Here is a 27,422-nt window from a genome sequence, read left to right on the forward strand (position 1 = left end):
CCGTTTGCCTTTGCAAAATCCAAGTACAGGTAGCCCTCAGTTTACGCCGGGGTTAGGTTCCAGAAGGAATGGTTGTAAATCGAAACCGTTTTAAATTGAAACCCAGTTTATAGTGTAAGTCAATGGGAAGTGAAGGAGTTAGATACCAGGTCCCTCTCAAAATTTTCATAAGTAACACCCAATACATTATTTTTAAAGCTTTGAAATGAAGACTTTAAATGCTAAACAGCTTTATAAACCTAATAAAATAATCACACAACACAGAATATATAATTAAACTAAGTTAAATGAACAAAAACATTTGCTAAACTGTATTATAAACTTTATGAAATAATCACACACCATACAGACTTTACTTGTATTTTTCTGCAAACAATTCTTTCTATGCATTCCAATCTGGACTGATTTATAGACAGGAAGATCTTCTTCCTATTAGGGATGCACCGAAATTTTGGCCGCAGAAAGTTTTGGCCGAAAATTGCATTTTTGGCTATTTCGGTTTTCGATTTTTTTGCCTGTTATTTTCGGTAAAATTGTGTAGCATGTTTCAAATTTGATGCTAGCCTAGAGCTGCTGTTTAAGTTTATTACTTGACTTATTGTTCTGGATATAATGAGTTTTCTAGGACTATACTTTATTTGGATAATTGGTAAAAAAAAACAACAACTGATAAATATGATTCTGTTACATAGAACTAAATGAAGAATAATACAGTATATTGATATTTATAATTGTTTTAAGTAAGGATGCACCAAAATTTTGGTCGCAGAAACATTTCGGCCAAAAATGGCATTTGCCTGTTTTTTTTTTCTTGGTAAAATTACTGTGTAGCATATTATTGTTTTAAGATATTTTTGTCCAATTTTAGTGTGTTACTTTCAATAAAAGTGTGGGCTTTTTATTGGCTCTAATTATGCAAAAAAAAAAAAACGAAAAAGAATGAATTTGAAAAAATACATTTTCGGTATCAGTTTCGGTTTTTGGCCAAGTGCATCCCGGATTTTCGGATTCGGTCCAGAATTTCCATTTCGGTGCATCACTACTTCCTATAAAAACTGCTCGATAGCTTTTTTCTAGCTAGCTACACTGATTTATTTCAGCCTGCTTATGTGTATCTTTGCTGCAACACAAGCGGACAGCTCCACCTACTGGCTATTTTAATCAATGCACTGCTTTCTCAATGCTCTTCAATAGCAGTCACGTCTAAAAAAAAAAGGTTGTTATTCTGAAACGGCGCAAATTGAACCGGCGTAAACCGAGGGCCACCTGTATATCACATCAACTGATTCACCTTTATCTATATTCTTCCTTCCTTCCTCATAGAATCTAATTAGATTATATTGACATGATCGATTTCTCATAAAACCATGTTGATTTGAATTTATAATCTTGTCTTCTCAAATATACTCTTGAATATAATCCTTTATAATCCCTTCCAGTATCTTCCCCACAACTGATGTCAGACTAACTGGTCTATAGCTTCCTGAATCAGCACTATTTCACTTTTTTAAAAAGTGGCACCACATCAGCTGTACCCCAGTCCTGGGGTACTAAGCCTGAGGATAATGAGCCTTAAAAATTAAGAGTAGGTGTTTGGCTTTGACTTTTTAAAGTTCCCTTAGAACCCTTGGATGTATTCCATCTGGACCTAGCATTTTATTTAACTTTATATTATACATTTTCCTGATATCATCTAGGAGATAACCAAGTTATTGGTATGACTTTGTATGTTATATTTTATTTCTCCTATTGGTTCCTCTCTTGTGTATACTGAAAAATATAAATGGTTTAACACCTCATAATTTCCTGTTCACCGTTAATTATTATACCCTTCTCACATTTCTTTTTTTTGCCATTATATAGATAAAAAAAACTTTTAGGATTTATCTTAGCTTTTCTTTTATCCTTTGCAATTTATCTTTCATTTTCAATATTAGCAAATTTGATTGCTCTTATGCATGCTTTGTTACATTACTTATATATTTGATGACTATTTTTAATAATTTAAATGTCCTACTATTTGTATTTTTTCCACATTTTTTTTACTTTTATAACCATGAGGTATTTGTCGATGTGAATATGTTTTTAATAAAGTTTTAAATGTTCTTCATGTATGCTCTTTGTTTTTATTTGAGAAAACTTATCCCCAATTTATGCTTTTTAATAATATGATCGAAGTTACTTTTTTGTTCTCTGTTGATAAACACACCTAGGTAGGCTAAAGAGCAACAACAACAAAAGAATAGGAGCACCAGCTTAGGAATAATTGAAAAATTATAAGTCATTTATTGTCAAAACCATTTAAAATGTCCACAATCAAAGCCCAAAAGTGTAAAAAAGATAGAAAAGAGGAGTCAGCAAGTTAACAACTGATGCGTTTCGGCTGCAAAGCCATACTCAAAAGCTGCTTTTCAGTACGGGTTTGCAGCCGAAACACGTCAGCTCTTAACTTGCTGACTTCTCTATTTTACCTTTTTTGCCCTTTTGAGCTTTGATTGTGGACATTTTAAATGTTTTTGACAATAAAGGACTTTTTCAATTATTCCTGAGCTGGTGCTCCTATTCTTTTGTTGTTGTTGCCTGAAGGGACCCTTCAGTGTAGCACGGCTACAATTGGAATAACCACCTTGTCAACAGGTTTCCAGTCCATTAATAATGGATACAGATGAGTTAGGAAGGAGCCGCTGACGTCATCATCAAGAACGTGATCTATATGCATCCATTGGAGCCACTGTAACCACGCCCCCCGTTGACGGCCGAAGGAGGGTATGGGAAGTGAAGGCTACACTCATGGAGATACACGCTGGAATCTAGGATACGTATAGGACCAGATGCATGAGACCTGCTGGTGGCCAATCGGTCACTAGCAGGGGCATTCAATCATCCAGAACGTTGCTTCTTAACTTCCGTTTCAGGTGGACCTGAAACGATGGGGGTCGGAAGCAGCATCCACTGCTTTGTAAATCAACCCCTTTGAGTCTGATAGCAAAATAAGCAATAGAATATCAGCTTACATTACAAAATAAAACATAGTGAAAATAGGCGTGAACAAAATTATAATTAGGCTAAATGAAGTACTCGCTAATACGCTTTGTTTATCAGAAATATAGGGGGAGGGGAAGACATTTCAACACATGTCTGTTACAGTTCCCATGAAACATTTTCAGTGTAACTTCACTCCTACATAAATGAGAGGAAAGTATATTTTTCTCAAGGTTAGAGTTCTTGTTACAGACTGAATTTCTACAAGGGGGGACAGCTTTCCCGCTTCCTCTGCTTATTATTTTCTTTGTCTCCAGCTTATACTGGAAAGAATATCTTTAACCTCTTGTGTGATATTATAATACAGTTAGTATTTCTTATAGAATATATATCAGAGCCATAGTAACATTTTACAGGGTCAGAAATACCTCTGTCTCACTCTCATTCATTCTATTAATAGCAATGTAAAGGGAAATATTATCTATATGAGAATGCTGAAGAGAAATAAATACAAACTTATTGTAAGAAAAAGCCAAATAGGCCATTAGAGCACACTTTGTCACTGCATACTGGAATGGCCTCTCTAATGCCCCTTTTTTCACTTCCCAGAACCTCCAAACTACTGGTCTAACTACCCCCATCCATCTCTGGACCTGCATAGCCAGCAACCACAACCACAACATATACATAAAGACACATACACATTTATATCGGGAACATTTTTTACCCTCCTTGGGAAAATGTGTGAGGATACCCATGCTGCTTGGCTAACTTGCCCATACATGAGTTGTGTTAATATTGACTTCTGTTGTGTAGTGGTGGGTGTCAGAGAAATACATTTGGTGTTAGGAAAAATCTAGTGGGCATTTTAAATATACATGCACTTTAAAAAATTACAGTAAAAAAATGTGGTTTTAAAACTTCTCATTTATGTAAAACTAGTCCTAAAGCCCGTTCACACGGGCCATTTTTTGCAGTACAGCAGTCCCACCGCTTGCTCTCTCCCTCCCCCTCTCTTTTGCTCTCTCTCTCTCTCTCCCCCCTTTCTTTGGCTCTCTATCTCTCCCCCCTCTCTTTTGCTCTCTCTCTCCTCCCCCCTCTTTTGCGCTCTCTCTCCCCCATCTCTTTTGCTCTCTTTCCCCCCCCTCTCCCCCCCTTTCCCCCCTCTCTCCCCCCTCCCCCTTTCTCCCCCCCTTTCCCCCCTCTCCCTCCCCCCTCTCTCTCCCCACCACTCTCTCTCCCCCTCCCTCTTTTCCCCCCCTCTCCCCTCCCTCCCTTTCTCCCCTCTCCCCCCTCTCTCTCCCCCACCCTTTCTCCCCCACCCCTCTTTCTCTCCCACCTCCCTCTCTCCCCTCTCTCTCCCCCCCTCTCTCTCTTCCCTCCTCTCCCTCCCTCTCTCTATCCCCTCTCTCTCTCCCCCCCTCTCTCCCCCCCCTCTCTCTCCCCCTCTCTCTCCCCCTCTCTCTCCCCCCCTCTCTCTCCCCCCTCTCTCTCTCCCCCCCCTTTCCCCCCCCTCTCTCTCTCCCCCTTTACCCCCTCTCCCACCTCTCTCTCTCCCCCCCTCTATCTCCCCCCTCTCTCAATCTCTCTCCCCCCCCCCTCTCTCTTCCCTCCCTCTCCCCCACCCCTCTTTCTCCCCCCTCTCTCTCTCCCCCCTCCTCTCTATCTCTCTCCCCTCCTCTCTTTCTCCCTCTCTATCTCTTTCCCCTCCTCTCTCTCTCACGCCCCCCTCTCTCTTCCCTCCCTCTCCCCCACCCCTCTTTCTCCCCCCCTCTCTCTCTCCCCCCCTCCTCTCTATCTTTCTCCCCTCCTCTCTTTCTCCCTCTCTATCTCTTTCCCCTCCTCTCTCTCTCACGCCCCCCTCTCTCTTCCCTCCCTCTCCCCCACCCCTCTTTCTCCCCCCCTCTCTCTCTCCCCCCTCCTCTCTATCTTTCTCCCCTCCTCTCTTTCTCCCTCTCTATCTCTTTCCCCTCATCTCTCTCTCACGCCCGGCCATGCCCACTTCTGCCGCAGATCAGCTGCTGCTAGGGACTCAAAGGCCAGGTGTGTTTGTCCTTGTGCTGTCTCTACTGCGCATGACAGCTTCGGACAAACACACTTGGCCTTTTATATTATAGGATAATAAACTACTGTATCTAAGAGTGCATATAACATTAACATTTTACTAAAAGCATGCTCACCTTCACTGTTCCCTCTATTCCTCTGCTGAGTGTGACTTCCACGAGAATGATGCATGGTTCTGTTCTTTTCTACAGACACAAATAGCCTGTGATCGGTCTACTTGTCAAGTTTGTGTTTTCTTTTTTCCTGTACTGAAAACAAAAACAAAAAAAAACAGCACTGTATTTAAAGGTAAGATTGGCCTTACAATAACAAGTTGTGTGAAAACCCTATTAGATAATTACTTTAACAATCCTATGTTCCACACAACATTATTTGCACAGTCTTTTTTATTGAATCTTTTATATATATATATGTCCCTAAATGTCCTCAGCAGGAGAGATAGATTAAGGGCAAACAAGTTAAAACATGACAACACCCATTATTTTATAGAAACTTAGTGGAGATTTCTTAACTACACATAATTAAACATTTAATATAACAATCTCATACTGCTTATTATTTATTTAATATATTAAAAAGAGACCTAGAGTAGAAATTTGAATAAAAAACAACTATAATGTAACATCATATAAAGTTTAGAGCATGTCATTTTATCACTGTCAAGCCTGCATTTCTATGTGTTTAACACCCACAAAGGGACAGATACAGTATAGATTTTTAAACAAATTTACAATTTACTTATATTATCAATTTAGCTTAATTCTCTTGGTATCCTTTACTGAAGGAGGAGCAATGCTCTACTGAGAGATAGCTAAACACATCAGTAAGCCAATGAAAAGGGGCATACAGTATACAGTGGATATAAAAAGTCTATACACCCCTTTTTAAATGTCAGGTTTCCGTGATGTAAAAAAATGAGACAAAGATAAATCATTTCAGAACTTTTTGCACCTTTAATGTGACCTATAAACTGTACAACTCAATTGCAAAACAAACTAAAATCTTTTAGGTGGAGGGAAGTAGAAATAAAAAACTAAAATAATATGGTTGCATAATACTTTGTTGAAGCACCCTTTAATTTTATCACAGCACTCAGTCTTTTTGGGTATGAGTTGTTCAGCATGGCACATCTTGACTTGGCAAGATTTGCCCACTCTTCTTTGCAAAAGCGCTCCAAATCTGTCAGATTGTGAGGGCATCTCTTGTGCACAGCCCACTTAAGATCACCCCACAGATTTTCGATTGGATTCAGGTCTGGGCTCTGACTGGGCCATTCCAAAACTTTAATCTTCTTCTGGTGAAGCCATTCCTTTGATTAGATGTATGCTTTGGGGTGTTGTCATGCTGAAAGATGAAGTTCCTCTTCATGTTCAGCTTTCTAGCAGAAGCCTGAAGGTTTTGTGTCAATATTGTTTGGTATTTGGAACTGTTCATAATTCCCTCTACCTTGACTAAGGCCCCAGTTCCAGCTGAAGAGAAACAGCACCAAAGCATGATGCTGCCACCAAAATGCTTCACTGTGGGTATGGTGTTCTTTTGGTTATATGCAGTGTTGTTTTTGCGCCGAACATATCTTTTGGAATTATGGCCAAAAAGTTTAATCTTGGTTTCATCAGACCAGAACACCTTTTGCGACATGCTTTTGGGAGACTGCAGATGTGTTTTTGCAAAATTTAGCTGGGCTTGGATGTTTTTTTTCGTAAGCAAAGGCTTCCGTCTTGCCATTCTACCCCATAGCCCAGACATATGAAGAATATGTGAGATTGTTGTCACATGCACCACACAGTCAGTACTTGCCAGATATTCCTGCAGCTCCTTTAATGGTGCTGTAGGCCTCTTGGCAGCCTCCCAGACCAGTTCTTCTCTTCTTTTCATCAATTTTGGAGGGACGTCCAGTTCTTGGTAATGTCACTGTTGTACCATATTTTCTTCACTTGATGATGACTGTCTTCACTGTGTTCCATGGTATATCTAATGCCTTGGAAATTCTTTTGTACCCTTCTCCTGACTGATACCTTTAAACAACGAGATCCCTCTGATGCTTTGGACGCTCTCTGCGGACCATGGCTTTTGCTGTAGAAAATGTCAGGAAAGACCTACTAGAACAGCTGAACTTTATTTGGAGTTAATCAGAGGCATTTTAAATGATGACAGGTGTGTACTGACTCCTATTTAACATGATTTTGAATGTGATTGCTTAATTCTGAACACAGCTACATCCCCAGTTATAAAAGGGTGTTCACACTTATGCAACCATATTATTTTAGTTTTTTATTTTTATTTCCCTTTACCTTAAAGATTTCAGTTTGTTTTTCAATCAAGTTGTACAGTTTATAGGTCACATTAAAGGTGAAAAAAGTTCTGAAATTATTTATCTTTGTCTCGTTTTTTTACATCACAGAAACCTGACATTTTAACAGGGGTGTGTAGACTTTTTATTTCCACTGTATGTGCAGCCCCCAATCAGCAGTTACCTCTCAGCTCGTGAGCCTAGCTATTTATGCTTTTTAACAAAGGATACCAAGAGAACTACGCAAATTAGATAACAGAAGTAAATTGGAAAGATGTTTACAAATTGTATTCTCTATCTGAATTATCAAATTTTTTTCTTCTTTTTTTTCCATATCCCTTTAAAGTTCTCTGCAGCTCCCAAGCAAAAAACTGCTGCAAACCTATTTAGAAGCACAATTAACGCAATGCAGCTGTGCAACTAACAATGCTAATTGGCTCAATGCCAGTTTCCAATTGGGAACACCAGTTCTCTACTGCTCCTGGGTGGTACTTTAACTATGTGTTTAATACCTTTGCAGAGTCAAAGAAGATAAAACTACAAGGTCTAACAAATGAGAGCATGTATTTTTTCACTATAATTGCCCTTTGTAATTGCTAGACTTTTCTGTAATGGCAAAAAGAATTGCATTACAACTGATAACTTTTCTAAATCTAATAATATTTTGTTTGCTGCAATTGTATTCCAACAGTCATACGTGTGCTAAGGATATTTTTTTAGCGTGTCCTACACTAACATCACTGATAAGTGGTGAATAATGTGTTGTGCTCCAGTTCGCATAACTGGAGACTTTACTGAAAAATCTTAGGGTTAAAATAAATAAATAAAAGTATATCAAAACATTTATAAAAAATATTAAAATATAGTATTTCACTCATATTTATACATATTAAAGGGACAGTATACACTAATTTTCATATAGTAACTGCATGTAATAGACACTACTATAAAGAATAATATGCACAGATACTGATATAAAAACCCAGTATAAAACCATTTAAAAACTTACATAGAAGCTCCCAGCTTAGCTCTGTTGAAAAGGTAGCTGGAAAACCCACTGCAAGTGGGAAATAACAGACACTCCCCCTTCCTCTGCATATGAAAAACAAAATTTATGCTTACCTAATAAATTTCTTTCTTTCTGGATATGGTGAGTACACGACGTCATCAATTACTGTTGGGATATCACTCCTGGCCAGCAGGATGAGGCAAAGAGCCCCACAGCACAGCTGTTAAGTGTCACTCCCTTACCCATAATCCCCAGTCATTCGACCGAAGGAAAATGGAAAAAAGGAATAACACAAAGGTGTAGAGGTGTCTGAGGTATAGTAAAAAATAACTGTCTTAAATTTAAGGGTGGGGTCGTGGACTCACTATATCCGGAAAGAAATTTATCAGGTAAGTATACATTTTGTTTTCTTTCCTAAGATATGGTGAGTCCACAACGTCATCAATTACTGTTGGGAATCAATACCCAAGCTAGAGGACATAGATGACTAGGGAGGAATAACAAGACAGGCAGACCTAAACATAAGGCACCACCACTTGAAGAACTTTACTCCCAAAAGAAGCCTCAGCCAAGGAAAAAGTATCAAATTTAGAAAATATGGAAAAAGTATGCAGAGAGGACCAAGTTGCAGCCTTGCAAATCTATTCCACAGAAGCTTCATGTTTGAAAACCCAAGAAGGGGAGACAGCCCTCGTGGAATGAGCCGTAATTCTCTCAGGGGGCTGCTGACCAGCAGTCTCATAAGTAAAACGAATTATACTTCTCAACCAGAGAGAAAGAGAAGAAGCAGAAGCTTTCTGACCTTTACGCTTTCCAGAGAAGCAAACAAACAGGGCAGAGGACTGGGGAAAATTCTTAGTCGCCTGTAGTTATGCAACAAACGTTCCTTATGAGAAGAAGGATTAGGACATAGAGAAGGAACAACAATTTCCTGATTAATATTTGTATTAGAAACCACCTTTGGAAGAAAACCCAACTTAGTACGAAGAACCGCCTTATCAGCATGAAAGATAAGGCAAATCACACTGCAAAGATGAGAGTTCCGAGACTCTCCGAGCAGAAGAAATAGCAATAAGAAACAAAACCTTCCAAGATAACAACTTAATATCTATGGAATGCATTGGTTGAAACGGAGCCCGCTGCAAAACTTTAAGAATAAGGTTAAGACACCAAGGAGGAGCAACAGACTTAAACACAGGCCTGATTCTAACCAGGGCCTGACAAAGAGATTGAACATCTGGCACATCCGCCAGACGTTTATGCCACAAAATGGATAATGCAGAAATCTGACCCTTCAGAGAACTGGCTGACAGTCCTTTCTCCAGGCCTTCCTGGAGAAAAGACAAAATTCTATGAATCCTGACCCTACTCCAAGAGTAGCCCTTGGATTCACACTAATAAAAGTATTTACGCCATACCTTATGGTAAATCTTTCTAGTAACAGACTTGCAAGCCTGAATCATGGTTTCTATGACTGACGCTTAGACAGAACTAGGCATTCAATTTCCAAGCAGTCAGCTTCAGAGAAACAAGACTTGGATGAAAGAATAGATCCTGCGTTAGAAGGTCCTTCCTCAGAGGCAGCCTCCAAGGTGGAAGAGACGACATCTTTACTTATCCTGTGAGGCCACGCAGTAGCTATTAGAATTACCGATGCTCTCTCCTGTTTGATAGAGCAATGACTTGTGGAAGGAGAGCAAACGGAGGAAACAGATATGCCAGACTGAAATCCCAAGGAACCGCTGTGAAATGAAAGTAATCCAGCACCAGCTACAAACCCAGGGTAGAGGGTACTCCTTTGGAGTGACTGCCACACTCACCAGCAATAGAATATGAAGAAGAAAAACAAGGGTAACTCCTCTTGCTAAAAATCCCAAAATTTTATTTGAACAGGATCAGACACAGAATACCACAACGTTTCGGGGTCAGTACCCCTTAGTCATGTGATAACAAACACACACACCACACCTGTTTAAATAGGCTGGGCCAGGTAATTGCTTCATCATATTAACTCTTTCAATACTTTATAATGACAATGGCCCATTAGTATTGCTGCTATATTGACCCCTACTGGTCAAGGGTGGCGTGACATGCAAAATAAAAACAAACTTAAAATGTAAGGAGGCCTCAAGAAAATATTTCCATATTTACAACATCCAATTAGGATGATATTGCATACAGACATAAAAGGAATTGCATCATATTGTAAAATGCATATTTGCATTATACTTGTGGCAAACCTAGCCACTTCTGGACTATAACGTAAGAAAGGTTGTCTATAGGCAGTATATTGTGCTATGTAGATGTGACAGACCCTTCGGTCAGCACTGAAGGAGTTAACTGTGTTCAGCTTTAGCCTCAGCTATTGTGCACTGTCATTAATGTTATTGATAAACAGTCCATTGTTTAATCACCCTCAGAGAGCAAATGCTTAGGTGATAAGAAAAGCCAAATGTGTCTTGTGTTTAAATTGTTATCAGCTTAAGCAAGGTAAATCTATTGTATCATGTCAAGGGCGTGTTCCCTCCATCTAATGTCAACATTCTTTCAACCCCCCCGATCTGGGGGGTCAAACCTGCATAAATACTAGGCATAGCCTTTTAATAAATGTCATTCTGTTTAAACCTGAAAACTGGCTGGGTTGTGAATTGCTGATTCCCTATGCAGGACATTGTTCCCTGGTGTTAACCCTTGGTATCCTGTTGGTACCGTTACAATTGGTGGCAAGCGACGGAATGAACCTTATCGCCCAGAAGAGCAACTACACAAGCCAGTAACCTCAGGAAGAGGGGGATTACTACAATACTGACTAAGATGGAAGGAGTACCAGGGACCAAAGTGAATGGAGATGGATTATTCTAAGCTAAAGAGACAAACGTTAAAGGAACTGCTAGAAGCCAGGGGAAAGATAGGCAGCAGCAAACCCAAGGCTATATTAATTGCTGAGCTGATGGAGGGAGACAGAGCTCGCAGCGCTACGCCTCCAGCAGCCATGGAGGAGACCCTATACCAGAGGGAAATGAGGACCAGGCTGGAATTTTTACCCCAACCTGTACCACGGGATATGATATCCGTGGTAATGGCAGATGTGCAGGAGTATGTGATGGCATACAGTCCGCGGAATGCATCCTCCCGAGCAGAATCCATTTTGGACGCACTCAGCAACCCAGTAAGACCCAAAATCCCATACCATGCATTTAAAATGTTTTGTGAGGAGAAGGATGAGATCGATGGGTATTTACAGGATTTTGAGAGACTTAGTGAGTTACATGATTTGGAGCAGTCCGTATGGGTGCCGGTGCTAGCAGGCAAGCTAGCCGGTAGAGCAGCGGAAGCGTATCGCGCTGTACCCAGGGAGGACAGCAAGGATTATGCTAAAGTGAAGAGAGCGATCTTGGAAAGATATGCCATTACCTCAGAGGCATACCGGCGCAAGTTTAGAGGCCTGCGCAAGCCAGAAAGAGATTCACATGCAGAGTGGGCCCACAAGCTGGATCAAGCATCTCAAGGGTGGATACAGGCCAGCCAAGCTACCACCATGGAAGAATTGCGACAACTGATGCTGTTGGAGCAATTCTTTAACGGCTTGTCCCCAGAAGCCCAAGAATGGGTGAGAGATCGAAAACCCCTCACCTTAACCGAAGCAGCCAGATTAGCAGACCAGCATTTTGATGCCAGGAGGCACCATGGACTACAGCCTAACAACGGACGGGCGAATATACAATGCCACACCTGCAAGCAGTGGGGACATATGGCACGTGAGTGCACCCAAAATCGGAGCAGACAAGCTTGGAACCAGGTCAGACAGAACCAGGCCCCAAGGGCGGCTGCTCACCATTACCAAACGGAGCCAACCGCTCATGAGGTGTTGAGCACCCAAGCCGAGGAACCCCTGGGAATTCTGCATGAGGTGATGTCGGTCCGGGCCGCCGATCAGAATCAAGTTCAATCCGATTGGCTGATCCAATCAGCCAATCAGATTGAGCTCGCATTCTATTGGCTGATCGGAACAGCCAATAGAATGCGAGCTCAATCTGATTGGCTGATTGGATCAGCCAATCGGATTGAACTTGATTCTGATTGGCTGATTCCATCAGCCAATCAGAAAATTACTACCTTAATTCCGATTGGCTGATAGAATCCTATCAGCCAATCGGAATTCGAGGGACGCCATCTTGGATGACGTCCCTTAAAGGAACCGTCATTAGTCGGGAGACAACGGAAGAAGAGGATGGATCCGCGTCGCCTGCTTCAAGATGGACCCGCTCCGCACCGGATGGAAGAAGATCGAAGATGCCGCTTGGAGAAGATGTTTGCCGGTCCGGATGTCCTCTTCTTGCCGGATAGGAGGAAGACTTTGGAGCCTCTTCTGGACCTCTTCAGCCACCGGATGATGGATCGCCAACCCCCGCTTGGGTTGGATGAAGATGTTGGAGCCAGGACGGATCGGTGATACCTGGATGGTGAAGACAAGGTAGGAAGATCTTCAGGGGCTTAGTGTTAGGTTTATTTAAGGGGGGTTTGGGTTAGATTAGGGGTATGTGGGTGATGGGTTGTAATGTTGGGGGGGGGTATTGTATGTGTTTTTTTTTACAGGCAAAAGAGCTGAAATTCTTGGGGCATGCCCCGCAAAGGGCCCTGTTCAGGGCTGGTAAGGTAAAAGAGCTTGTAACTTTTTTAATTTAGAATAGGGTAGGGAATTTTTTATTTTGGGGGGCTTTGTTATTTTATTAGGGGGCTTAGAGTAGGTGTAATTAGTTTAAAATTGTTGTAATATTTTTCTTATGTTTGTAAATATTTTTTTATTTTTTGTAACTTAGTTCTTTTTTATTTTTTGTACTTTAGCTAGTTTATTTAATTGTATTTATTTGTAGGAATTGTGTTTATTAATTTATTGATAGTGTAGTGTTAGGTTAATTGTAGGTAATTGTAGGTAGTTTATTTAATTAATGTATTGATAGCGTAGTGTTAGGTTTAATTATATCTTAGGTTAGGATTTATTTTACAGGTAAATTTGTTATTATTTTAACTAGGTAACTATTAAATAGTTCTTAACTATTTAATAGCTATTGTACCTGGTTAAAATAATTACAAAGTTGCCTGTAAAATAAATATTAATCCTAAAATAGCTATAATATAATTATAATTTATATTGTAGCTATATTAGGATTTATTTTACAGGTAAGTATTTAGCTTTAAATAGGAATAAGTTATTTAATAAGAGTTAATTTATTTCGTTAGATGTAAATTATATTTAAGTTAGGGGGGTGTTAGTGTTAGGGTTAGACTTAGCTTTAGGGGTTAATCCATTTATTATAGTAGCGATGAGCTCCGGTCGTCAGATTAGGGGTTAATAATTGAAGGTAGGTGTCGGCGATGTTAGAGAGGGCAGATTAGGGGTTAATACTATTTATGATAGGGTTAGTGAGGCGGATTAGGGGTTAATAACTTTATTATAGTAGCGGTGCGGTCCGCTCAGCAGATTAGGGGTTAATAAGTGTAGGCAGGTGTCGGCGACGTTGAGGGGGGCAGATTAGGGGTTAATAAATATAATATAGGGTTCGGCGGTGTTAGGGGCAGCAGATTAGGGGTACATAGGGATAACGTAGGTGGCGGCGCTTTGCGGTCGGAAGATTAGGGGTTAATTATTTTAAGTAGCTGGTGGCGACGTTGTGGGGGGCAGGTTAGGGGTTAATAAATGTAATACAGGGGTCGGCGGGGTTAGGGGCAGCAGATTAGGGGTACATAAGTATAACGTAGGTGGCGGTCGGCAGATTAGGGGTTAAAATATTTTAATCGAGTGGCGGCGATGTGGGGGGAGCTCGGTTTAGGGGTACATAGGTAGTTTATGGGTGTTAGTGTACTTTAGAGCACAGTAGTTAAGAGCTTTATAAACCGGCGTTAGCCCAGAAAGCTCTTAACTCCTGCTATTTTCAGGCGGCTGGAGTTTTGTCGTTAGAGCTCTAACGCTCACTTCAGAAACGACTCTAAATACCGGCGTTAGGAAGATCCCATTGAAAAGATAGGATACGCAATTGACGTAAGGGGATCTGCGGTATGGAAAAGTCGCGGCTGAAAAGTGAGCGTTAGACCCTTTAATCACTGACTCCAAATACCAGCGAGCGGCCAAAACCAGCGTTAGGAGCCTCTAACGCTGGTTTTGACGGCTACCGCCGAACTCCAAATCTAGGCCCAAGTTTCTTCAGACACAGAAACTTCACCTCTTCCATTAACAGAGGCAAAGAGAATGACTGGGGAATATGGGTAGGGGAGTGACACTTAACAGCTTAGCTGTGGTGCTCTTTGCCTCCTCCTGCTGGCCAGGAGTGATATCCAAACAGTAATTGATGACGTTGTGGACTCACCATATCTTAGGAAAGAAAGACTCTTTACACAAACAGGAGCAAGCTGGAGCAGGAATACATCAGTATTTTCCTAAAACTTTGGGGCTTGGTTAGGAGTCTGAAAATCAGAGCAATGTTATTTAAAAATAAGCAAAACTATACATAAAAAAAACTTTATGGGCTATATAAATAGATCATCTACAAAACATTTATTCAAAGAAAAAACGAGGGTATAATATCCCTTTAAATTTAGTAATATATATATATCTGGTTTTTTATTACTAATATTGTTTTAAAGTCTAATAGACTTTTTTGGGGCTTGCTATAAAACGCAAGTTTGGCTTTCAATCGAGCTCTAACCCTAAGGTGCGCTAACCAAAATTGCTTGGTGTTTCAAGCGCACCCATCTCCACATTTATGACTGCTTACACAAATCATGGCAAGACTTCATCAGTTAAGAAGAATAGTGGGTGAAATAAAACCGAACAACAGAGACCATTGAATTCTAAAAGGATTGTGGCCAAAAAAAGAACGACTGCAGCAAAAGTAACAGCAGAACTCAATATCCACCTTGAAGACACTGTTTCGACAAAAACAATCCAAAGAGAATTTCACAAAGCCAACATCCATGGAAGAGCTTTAATCACAGACACCAACACTATAATGCCAAGAAGTTGGTGTCATTATCATAAAATCTGTGTGGATTTTTATGTGTGTATGTTTGCATACATATGAATGTGCATACACATATGTACACTAACACTAATGGAAAACTTTGTGAAGAACATTTTTTCTTTTTTTAAACACCTTCGGCTTAGCGCACCTTGTAATTTAGGCCAAAATATTTGAATCACAGTCACGTTGGATAATAACAATAGTGTGTCTGTTAATTGCGGTCAAACAGGTTAAAATAATTACTCTGTATGCTCTGTTAAAAGTCAAGAGAATAGGGCTGTTTCTATGTAAGTTACTGGCTCAAGGGGTAGTAAAATTGCTACACAGTTGAACCCTTTGAGTGCTAATGACGGCTCTGAGCCGTCACAGAGTTTCCCACTCTGGTGCTAATGATGGATCAGAGCCGTCACTAGCACTCTCCCAGCTTGAGGGAGATCTGGGGTCTCCCACCCACTCCTACCCCAGCGATCGTGCCTGTAGAGTGACAGGCATAACCGAGGCATCACGTTTTGCACGGTGACGTCACCGCGCAACTTTATTAACAATTTGTCAATACAGAGTATAGGAAAAGGGGGCATGCTGCTTAGAAGCCTGTATCTCAGTCATCTAAGCAGCTACAGACCCCCAAGACCCACCAAGAAAAAAATAAAAAAAAAGTTAAAACTTTTTTTCACAAAATAAAAAAATTAAAAAAATAAATTAAATCAGCTTAGCACCCAGGTGAGAAAGTGCTTAGCAGTTAAAGGGTTAATAAACATATTAAATGCACAGATAAATGCACAGACACATACTCATATTATATATATATGTTTGTGTGTGTCTAATGTCTAATATAATATAAGTTATTGGCCTTGTTGCAACTTAAAGGGACACAAAACCCAATTTTTTTCTTTCATAATTCAGATAAAGCATGCAATTTAGCTACCAATCAGCAAGCGCTAGCCAGGGTGGTGAACCAAAAATGAGCCGGCTCCTTTGCTTTACATTCCTGCTTTTTCAAATAAAGATAGCAAAAGAACAAAGAAAAAATTATAATAGTAGTAAATTAGAAAGCTGCTCTATTTGAATAATGAAAGAAAAAATTGGGGTTTTGTGTCCCTTTAACAGTGCTCCACCAATAATAACTGTAAGCATTCTTGTGTTAGATTGGGCCGTGCATTGCATTAGATTGAGGTTTGACAAATTCATTTAAAATCTAGGAGAAATTTTGGGGATAGGGCAGAATGCAGAATTAATGTAAATACATATATGGTTTTATGAGTTAACATAAATGAATATGCACAGACACTCAGGGGTTACAAATTAACACTGCAACACAAATAAACAATAACACACTAATTTCCTTACAGATGGAGACTGATTATTATTATGTACCTGACTTTGACATAGCATATTTTCAATAAAGTTAAAAAAAAATCTGAAAACGCAAATACAGGTAGCCCTCAGTTTACGCCGGGGTTAGGTTCCAGAAGGAATGGTTGTAATTTGAAACCGTTGTAAATTGAAACCCAGTTTATAATGTAAGTCAAAGGGAAGTGAGGGTGATAGGTTCCAGGACCCTCTCAAAATTGTCATAAGTAACACCTAATACATTATTTTTAAAGCTTTGAAATTAAGATTTTAAATGCTAAACAGCATTATAAACCTAATAAAATAATCACACCACACAGAATATATAACTAAACTAAGTTAAATGAACAAAAACATTTGCTAAACAGCATTATAAACCTAATAAAATAATCACACAACACAGACTTCACTTGCATTTTTCTGCAAACAGTTTTTTCTATGCATTTTAATCTGGACTGATTTATAGACAGGAAGATCTTGTTCCTTTGAAATCTGCTCGCTAGCTCAGGTCTGGTTAAACTGATTAATTTCAGCTTGCTTGGCTTTGCTGCAACACAAGCGGACAGCTCCACCTACTGGCTATTTTAATAAATGCACTGCTTCTCAATGCTTTTAAATGCAGTCACATGACTGGAAAAAAAGGTTGTTATTCTGAAACGGTGTAAATTGAACCGTTGTAAAACGAGGGCCACCTGTATATGACATCACTATCCTACAGAAATAAAGACTGATTTTTTTATTATTAACAAATTGTTTAACGAAGAATCTGATCTTTATGACTGCTGTGTGCAGTTGCTGAAATATACTGTGTGCAAGCTGCTGACGGACAACTTATCTAGCAGAGAACCTGACTGCCTGCTAAGCAGCATTGCTTGGCGAAATTTAAGATTGCACAAAAGCTCTTGTGCAATCCCCCCCGTTCTCATGCAACCAATCATCCCATACAAATGCAGGTAAATAAAATGTCCCCTAAGTCTTATATTTCCCTCTCACTTTCTTCACTGCTTCCAGAGTTTACAGACTTGTAAATTGAAAGGAGCAAAAGTACTGATATAAGAAGCAGTTCTAAAGCAGGAAGTTTAAGAAGACACCTGACATTGTGACTGTTATCTAACCACGCAATGGTGGGAGGGGCCTACACTTGGCAGCTGGGCAGTGTTAAGAGATTTTGATTACTAAAATACGACTAAAACTAAAATGGCATTTTAGTCAAAAGACTATGACTAAAACTAAATCAAAATGACATTTTAGTCAAAGACTATGACTAAAACTAAGTCAAAATTATCTGACAAAAACATTTTATGCAAGGTGTTATAATCAATCCATATTTTATTACTGCTCTTTTGTCAAATTTACAAAACTTAATTTTATTAAATTTTGAGATAAAGAAATGTTATATACCACAACAGTTAAATCTGTTAAATTTGTATTGCATGTTCAAACCTTAATACCATAAATAAAAACAGGTTAATAAACCTTTACTCCAGGAGTATATAATGAGATTTTAAGTTCTAGAGCAGTGCTAATATCATTGCCGAAAAATAAGCATAACCCACAAGTATGGGTTTAAGTTATGCTGTGCCTGTGCTAGCTGCAGATACTTTTTGTTGTGTTGAGTTACTTGATACTTGTATTAATTATTAACAGAGAACTGCTAAAGTTTTTATATTGGGTAATATGTGCAATACAGCCAATACAGTTTAGTTTTGTTTTTCTATATTTAAAGTTACACTGTTTGTTTATGAAACTTGGTTTTATTTAATGTTAAGTTTAATAAAGATGTTATATATCACAATGGCTAAATCTGTGTCTGTATTGCATGTTTAAACCTTAATACCATAAATAATAACAGGTGTTATGTTTACTCCTGGAGTATATAATCAGTTTGCAAATTATAGAGAAATGCTTAAATAATGCATTGCACTTTAACTAAACCCCTTAGATTTTAGTCAACTAAAATCTACTGGAGATTCAGTCGACTAAAACGAGACTAAAACTAAAACAATTCAGATAACTAAAATACGACTAAAACTAAAATGATATTTTAGTCAAAAGACTAAAACTAAATCGAAATTTGCCGTCAAAATTAACACTGCAGCTGGGGGAAAAAGAAGGCAAAATGACTCTTATGACTCTACCTCTCATAATATAGGTAGATCTCTTAGTGCTGGAAGGCAAGTTTTTCTTCACACAGATAAAACTAAAGTGATTTTGGGCTGGCACTAAAAAAGCACTACAGGGAGAAGAGTGGCTGTGATCTTGCACTGCCCCCCAGTCACAGTGTGCTGTGTATTGCATTTTACCCAGTGTCAGGGCATTAGGCATATCCCTTAAAGGGACAGTCTACACCAAAATTGCTATTGTTTAAAAAGATAGGCAATGCCTTTACTACCCATTCCACAGCTTTGCACAACCAACATTTTTATATTAATATACTTTATAGCATTTAAACATCTAAATGTCTGCCTGTTTCTATGCCACTATAGACAGCCTCTTATCACATGCTTTTCTTATTTGCTTTTCACAACAGGAGACTGCTAGTTCATGCGGGCAATATGGATAACTTTGTGTATATATATATATATATATATATATATATATACACATACAGCAGGTATTGACAGGTGCACTCTCACTAACACTTTAGTTCCAAATGCCAGGGTGCTAGAATATGGTGTAGAATATGGAAATCAGGAGACAGCACTCACTGGTCTTGACAATACTGGATTTATTCAGTGACGTTTCGGGGAATACACCTCTTCATCAGACCAGAGTACATAGAATGAAGCAAACATTTATACTGTTCCATAAGACCCTCCCCCAGTGTGAAATTGCGCCAAAATTGTTGCCATGGCAACCACCAAGTGTCAACAAACCCCATACAAATTAATTAAAAAACAAATGAATTAAAAAAACAAAATATACCACAATATACCAAATAAGTGAACATTGCAACCATGTACATATACAGAGGAAATGGGAATCATAATGCAACGGTAGATACAATTAAAGATCAAACAGAATATCAATAGAAAAAAGTATTCAGCATAGATAGACATTATGTAACCGATGGGCAGCAGTTAACAGGACCAATGAGCAATGCTTAGATTAAACGTTTCATTACAGGCTTATACTGAGCAAGCAATATATACATATACAGGGCATACTATCCCCATCATACAGGCAGGTAGACAAGATAGTGGAACGACTATAAGTAGAACTACAGCACGGTGGGCAAGACCATACAGTGGTTTCACAGGACAGGTTCCACTCAAAACAGGCTTCGCCATGGTCGACCAAAGAAGTTGATTGCACGTGCTCTGCGTCATATCCAGAGGTTGTCTTTGGGAAATAGACGTATGAGTGCTGCCTGCATTGCTGCCTGTCAGTGCTCAGACCATACCCCGCACACTGCATCAAATTGGTCTGCATGGCTGTCGTCCCAAAAGGAAGCCTTTTCTAAAGATGATGCACAAGAAAATCCGCAAACAGTTTACTGAAGACAAGCAGACTAAGGACATGGATTACTGGAACCATGTCCTGTGGTCTGATGAGACAAAGATAAACTTATTTTGTTCAGATGGTGTCAAGCGTGTGTGGCGGAAACCAGATGAGGAGTACAAAGACAATTGTTTCTTGCCTACAGTCAAGCATGGTGGTGGAAGTGACATGGTCTGGGCCTGCATAAGTGCTGCAGGCACTGGGGAGGCTACAGTTCATTGAGGGAACCATGAATGCCAACATGTACTGTGACATACTGAAGCAGAGCATGATCCCCTCCCTTCGGAGACTGGGCCGTAGGGCAGTATTCCAACATGATAAACACACCTCCAAGACGACCACTGCCTTGCTAAAGAAGCTGAGGGTTAAGGTGATGGACTGGCCAAGCTTGTCTCCAGACCAAACCCTATTGAGCATTTGTGGGGCATCCTCAAACAGAAGGTGGGGGAACGCAAGGTCTGTAACATCCACCAGCTGTGTGATGTCATCATGGAGGAGTGGAAGAGGACTCCAGTGGCAACCTGTGAAGCTCTGGTGAACTCCATGCCCAAGAAGGTTAAGGCAGTGCTGGAAAATAATGGTGGCCACACAAAATATTGACACTTTGGGCCCAATTTGGACATTTCCATTTAGGGGTGTACTCACTTTTGTTGCCAATGGTTTCAACATTAATGACTGTGTGTTTAGTTATTTTGAGTGGACAGCAAATTTACACTGTTATACAGGCTGTACACTCACTACTTTACATTGTAGCAAAGTGTCATTTCTTCAGTGTTGTCACATGAAAAGATATAATAAAATATTTACAAAAATGTGAGGGTGTACTCACTTTTGTGAGATACTGTATGTATATATATATATATATATATATATATATATATATATATATATATATATATATATATATATATATATATACACAATCATATGCAAAAGTTTAGGCACCCCTGACAATTTCCATGATTTTCATTTATAAATAATTGGGTGTTTGGCTCAGCAATTTAATTTTGATCTATCAAATAACTGATGGAAACAGTAATATTTTAGTAGTGAAATTAGGTTTATTGGATTAACAGAAAATGTGCAATATGCATCCAAACAAAATTAGACAGGTGCATAAATTTGGGCACTCCAACAGAAATATTGCATCAATATTTAGTAGAGCCTCCTTTAGCAGAAATAACAGCCTCTAGACGCTTCCTATAGCCTGTAATGAGTGCCTGGATTCTGGATGAAGGTATTTTGGACCATTCCTCCTTGCAAAACATCTACAGTTCAGTTCGGTTTGATGGTTGCCGAGCATGGACAGCTCGCTTCAAATCACCCCACAGATTTTCAATGATATTTAGGTCTGGGGACTGGGATGGCCAATCCAGAAAATTGTACTTGTTCCTCTGCATAAATGACAGAGTAGATTTTAAGCAGTGTTTTGGGTCATTGTCTTGTTGAAATATCCAGCCCCGGCGTAACTTCAACTTTGTGACTGATTCCTCAACATTATTCTCAAGTATCTGCTGATATTGAGTGGAATCCATGCGACCCTTAACTTTAACAAGATTCCCAGTACCGGCACTGGCCACACAGCCCCACAGCATGATGGAACATCCACCAAATTTTACTGTGGGTAGCAAGTGTTTGTCTTGGAACGCTGTGTTCTTTTACCACCATGCATAACGCCCCTTGTTAAGACCAAATAACAAAATCTTTGTTTCATCAGTCCACAGCACCTTCTTCCAAAATGAAGCTGGCTTGTCCAAATGTACGTTTGCATACCTCAAGCGACTATGTTTGTGGCGTGTGTGCAGAAAAGGCTTTTTCCGCATCACTCTCCCATACAGCGTCTCCTTGTGCAAAGTGAGCTGAATTGTTGAACGATGCAGAGTGACACCATCTGCAGCAAGATGATGTTGTAGGTCTTTGGAGGTGGTCTATGGGCTGTTTTTGACCGTTCTCACCACCCTTTGCCTCTCTGATATTTTACTTGGCCTGACAATTCTGGCCTTAACAAGAACTGTGCCTGTGGTCTTCCATTTCCTCACTATGTTCCTCACAGTGGACACTGACAGCTTAAATCTCTGCGATAGCTTTTTGTAGCCTTCCTCTAAACCATAATGTTGAACAATCTTTGTTTTCAGGTCATTTGAGAGTTGTTTGTTTGTTGTTGCCACTCTTCAGAGGAGAGTCAAAGAAAACAACAACTTGCAATTGCCAACCTTAAATACCTTTACTCATGATTGGATGCACCTGTCTATGAAGTTCAAGGCTTAATGGGCTCACCAAACCAATTGTGTGTTCCAATTAATCAGTGCTAGGTAGTTACAGGTATACAAATCAACAAAATGACAAGGGTGCCCAAATTTATGCACCTGTCTAATTTCGTTTGGATGCATATTGCACACTTTCTGTTAATCCAATAAACCTCATTTTACTACTGAAATATTACTGTGTCCTTCAGTTATTTGATAGATAAAAATAAAATTGCTGATCCAAACACCAAATTATTTATAAATGAAAATCATGGAAATTGTCAGGGGTGCCTAAACTTTTGCATACAACTGTGTGTGTGTATATATATATATATATATATATATATATATATATATATATATATATATATATATATATATAAATATTTGGAAATAACTTCTTATATATATATAGTATTTTTTATAGTCAGAGGCTATTCAAAATGGAGCACACAAACAATAATTACAACCATGAAAAGGTAAATAAACTATTAACTCTAGAAGTGTCAATGCATATAAATACTGCCCAACAGAAGGTGAGCAAACAGAAGCTGATCATAGTTCCTTGAAGACATTTTTATCCTGCCAGTGCCAGTTTCACCACAGCATCTTTAACACTTAAAGGGACACTAAACCCATTTTTTTTTCATTTCATGATTCAGATAGAGCAGGCTATTTTATACAACTTTCTAATTTACTCCTATTATCAATTTTTCTTCGTTCTCTTGCTATCTTTATTTAAAAAGCAGGAATGTGATGCATAGGAGCCGGCCCGTTTTTGGTTGAGAACCTGGGTTATGCTTGCTCATTGGTGGGTAAATGTAAGCCTCCAATAAGCAAGCGCTATTCATGGTGCTGAACCTAAAATAGGCTGGCTGCTAAGATTTACATTCTTGATTTTAAAATAAAGATAGGAAGCGAAGGAAGAAAAATTGATAATAGGAGTAAATTAGAAAGTTGCTTAAAATGTCATGTTCTATCTGAATCATGAAAGAAAAAATCTGGGTTCAGCATCCCTTTAAAGGAAAGTTATACAGTCATAGAACATGCTATTGCTAAATTGAGCCATGCATATTGAAATTAGAGTGTCACCCAAAATCTCTCAAAATGCTGTTATTTTATATTTTAATTTTGAATTAATATTGTATTAAAGGAACACTAAAAGTAAAAATTAAACTTTCTTGGTTTATATAGTGCATCTAGTTTAACCCCTTAATGACCACAATGTACCCTGTATGTCACTGGTAGTTAAGGGTTTTTTCAGGACATAATAGCACAAGTCTAGCAAGAACAAGCTATTAATGTGCAACGGTTCACAGTGAATACGTATATGAGTCTGCGATTGGGTGAAAGCTGTCACATGATACAGTGAACCGGAAAAATTGAAATACATTTTTAAATGTTGAAAAAAATCTACTCTTCATTTAAAATTTAGAGTAAGGGTTATTGCATTGTCTTTGATTTTGCACTTGTTGATTATACTATTCTACTGTATGCAATGTATTGTAATGGTCCTTTAGCACAATACTAATCTTGCTTTATAGAGGACTTCATTGCAAATTGCAGGGGTTTTTTTTATTTGAAGGGACATAATACTCATATGCTAAATCAGTTGAAAGTGATGCTGTATAACTGTAAAAAGCTGACAAGAAAAAAATATCACCTGAGCATCTATATGTAAAAAACTAAGATATTTTAACTCAAAATGTCTTCAGCTCACCAGAGTAAGTGCTTTATAAACAGTAAATACTTCAGCTGTTGTCCAGCTGCAAGTTCAAAAAAAGACAAAACACAAATAGCTAATCAGCATCAGCAGTGCTGAGGTAATGCTTTACCTTTGCCGTGATCTCATGAGATTTCATAGAACTATGACAGTGCCTGCACATGATGCACACTCCCTAGCTTGTCCTGGGACAAGTATCCTGACTGGCTGGTTAAAGTCTCTTTTCAGTGGGGTGTGAATATTTAAGAAATTTGAAGTAACTTTTTTTTTTACACAGAGAAGTGCAGGTGATATTTTCTAGTCAGCTTTTCACTTTCATGTGCTTCAACAATTGGGCATCATGTCCGTTTAACTGACAATGCAACATGCTTAAAGTGAAAGTAAATCCTAGCGTTTTACAAACGCTAGGATTTACTATTGAAACAAATAAAGGGCACTTTCATTCATGAAGTATAAGATACTTCATGTAGAAAGTTCCTTTATTTGATTCAATCTATCACAGTTTTTAGCTGCTACAGCAGCCCACGGCTAAAAATAATTTGGCTTAGAGGTGACGTTTTCACCTCTTAGCCAATAACCGTGCGGTAAATCCGGCTTGGCGCCCATGGGAGCCGGATTTACCGCACTGCTATTGGCTAAGAGGTGAAAACGTCACCTCTTAGCCAAAAACATTTTTAGCAGTGCTTTGCTGTAGGAGCTAAGAGTGGCGATCGATTGAATCAAATAAAGGAGCTTTCTGCATGAAGTATCTTATACCTCATGAATGAAATTGCCCTTTGTTTCAATAGTAAATCCTAACGTTTGTAAAACGCTAGAATGAACTTTCACTTTAACTCTGATTGCTTTAAACAGTACAAAAACCCTATTAGCCCACCTCAAAGGAGATAAGATAAGGAAATCAAGTTAAAATGTTTGTATTAACATACATTATGTAATGCTGTCTATATATCTTGGTTCACTTTGTTTTTCTGTTATTTACCAGGATTACATTCAGGCTGTCACAATCACTGAAATGTATGTTATAGATGTCACTGAAATAAAAAAAAAATGCCAATAGCATCTCTATACAAACAAAAATGAGGATTAAAGGGATATTAAATACATAGTACATTTCATAAGCATAGTAATTAGGTTATCCTTCTCCCAGACATATTCATTGTTATATAGGTATAAAATCCTACATTTTGGGTTTTGGAAAGATGAACTGATGCTTAATTTAGGAACATAAAATATGTGTTATATTAAAAAAAAAAAAAAACTGGTAAACATTTACTTGGAAATGTGAAGACAGGGATTGTAAAATAAGTTCACAAAGTGATACTGACACACACTGACACTTTTAAACCAGCAAATAGATAGGGTTACATTTGCACAAAAGAGAAAGAGCACAACACGAGGACACATCAGTTTTGATGCCCAGTATCACTATATTTCCCCTACCTTGGTTTGCATGTGGCATTTATTTAAAGGGAGCTAAGCCCTCAAAACCACAAAAACACACACACCTAGGTACACAAATACATTTATCTACATGCTCACTTTTGAAACAGAGGCAGAGACAAAAAAGTGAGTCAGTGATGAAAAATCTAAAATGAAAGGCGAATAAAGTAAATAACAACAGCAACTCAGCTGATTTCAGCAGGTGACGCCACACCATGAGTCAACACGGAAATTACGTCCAGAAACAAACTATTATATCTGATGTGAGGAGGTGACATCATCTTAATGAACAAGATACACCATATGTTCTGAGAACGGTGTTTGGTCTCATTCCTAAAACAAGTGGCCTCAACACACACAATAAAATAAATAAATGAAGATATTAGTACTATACAGAGGAAAACATGCAATTATAACCCGTTTTTTTTTAAAAAACATCTGTAAATGAAATTTAACATACTAGATAAAGTCATACTGTAACAAAAGTACTATTTTTAATACATTTTTTACAATTATTATATTAAAAACTTCCTCATTGTTACCAGCTCTGAAAGATTAAAACCAAATGTAACAAACTGGTGATGACCTTTACATAACCATAGGCTATTAACTAATCATAGTCACAATCTAACAGTACAGAAAAGGTGCGGCTGCAATATTCTATTATATACATTATAGGGGCACACCCACTGTACTGAGAATAGAATAGCAGAGAATGAAAATGGAAGTAAATAAAAAAAAATACAGTATAAATTCGTAGCTCAGTTATTTCTATTTTTTTCCACTCCCTCTTCCTTACTATCCGATGCTATCTTGTATTATTTATACTAGCAAGCAGCTTTCACTTCTTGTTTTCCAGCCTGTATCCTATTTGATATCTCCCCCTTCCTTCTGTTTTCTGCAGTTCCTCACCTTCCGTAGCTTTTTCTCAGTATTACAGCTCACAATCTGCAAATCATCATGTTCCCCAGTGCCATTCTTGCTTAGCACTGAATGATGCCCAAAGCTCCGCCTCCTATTTATAAGCCGTGGTTGGTTACTTGGTTTCATTTCCCTGGTTTCTGTACAGCAAGCCCATCCTTCGCTTCGTAGTTTCATTTCCTTATAATCGTAGCACTGGTAGCAGAGTATGGACCATAATCTGGTTGCAAGGCAGATAGTGGTATCAAAGTTCAGTGTTTTCATTTCAGTACTGTTATTTTATAGATAATTACAATATGCATTCCTGTTAAATACGTTTTTATTGTTCATAGTGCAATGAGTAGAATATGCAGTTTTTACTATAGAGAACGTCTTTTTTGTTTTAAAAATACCGAGCTGCTTCCTATACTTGGTTAATAGCTCTGACTTTCAACTAGAGCCTGTTTTAAAGGAACGCTTAGGTCAAAATTATTTTTCTCCCATTTAATTTGTTCCTAATGATCCATTTTACTTGCGGGGGTGTATTAAAGTGTTTACAAACAGACCCTTTATCTTTATATTGATATTTGAAATAGCTGATTTTGTTGAGGGAGAACAATTGAAAATTAAAATTGTATTATCACTTGTTTCTCCTTACCCCACTGGTGGTGTTATTTATTTTGCTGGCTATGTTTACCCAGTTTTCTATAGTCAATACTCAAGTACAGAAAATTTAAAGTGATAAGAAATCCAAGTTGTTAAAAAATGCTAGGATTTACCATCACTAAAAATAAAGTGTAGTTTCATTCATAACTTATTAAAATAGGGTGCTAAACTCACCCTTTCTGCGCCACAGTGGATCACAAAAAATAACGACTCTGGTAGCCCACGTCACAGC

General features: G+C 38.6%; 1 protein-coding gene across 2 annotated transcripts in view; it reads right to left on the reverse strand.

The window, feature by feature from the left end:
• Positions 1–26,607, reverse strand: part of LOC128660496 (NFX1-type zinc finger-containing protein 1) — a 325,702-nt gene extending 299,095 nt beyond the window's left edge. For both annotated transcript variants that reach the window (XM_053714391.1, XM_053714390.1), the window contains exons 1-2: positions 26,537–26,607; positions 5,163–5,294 (exon numbers count right to left, since the gene is read on the reverse strand). In XM_053714391.1, the coding sequence (XP_053570366.1) occupies positions 5,163–5,217 (55 nt within the window). In that variant the 5' untranslated portion in view covers positions 5,218–5,294; positions 26,537–26,607. The remainder of the gene's footprint in view (positions 1–5,162; positions 5,295–26,536) is intronic.
• Positions 26,608–27,422: the final 815 nt, after the last annotated feature.

This window comes from Bombina bombina, chromosome 5, assembly GCF_027579735.1.
Source record: "Bombina bombina isolate aBomBom1 chromosome 5, aBomBom1.pri, whole genome shotgun sequence".
Taxonomy (NCBI): domain Eukaryota; kingdom Metazoa; phylum Chordata; class Amphibia; order Anura; family Bombinatoridae; genus Bombina; species Bombina bombina.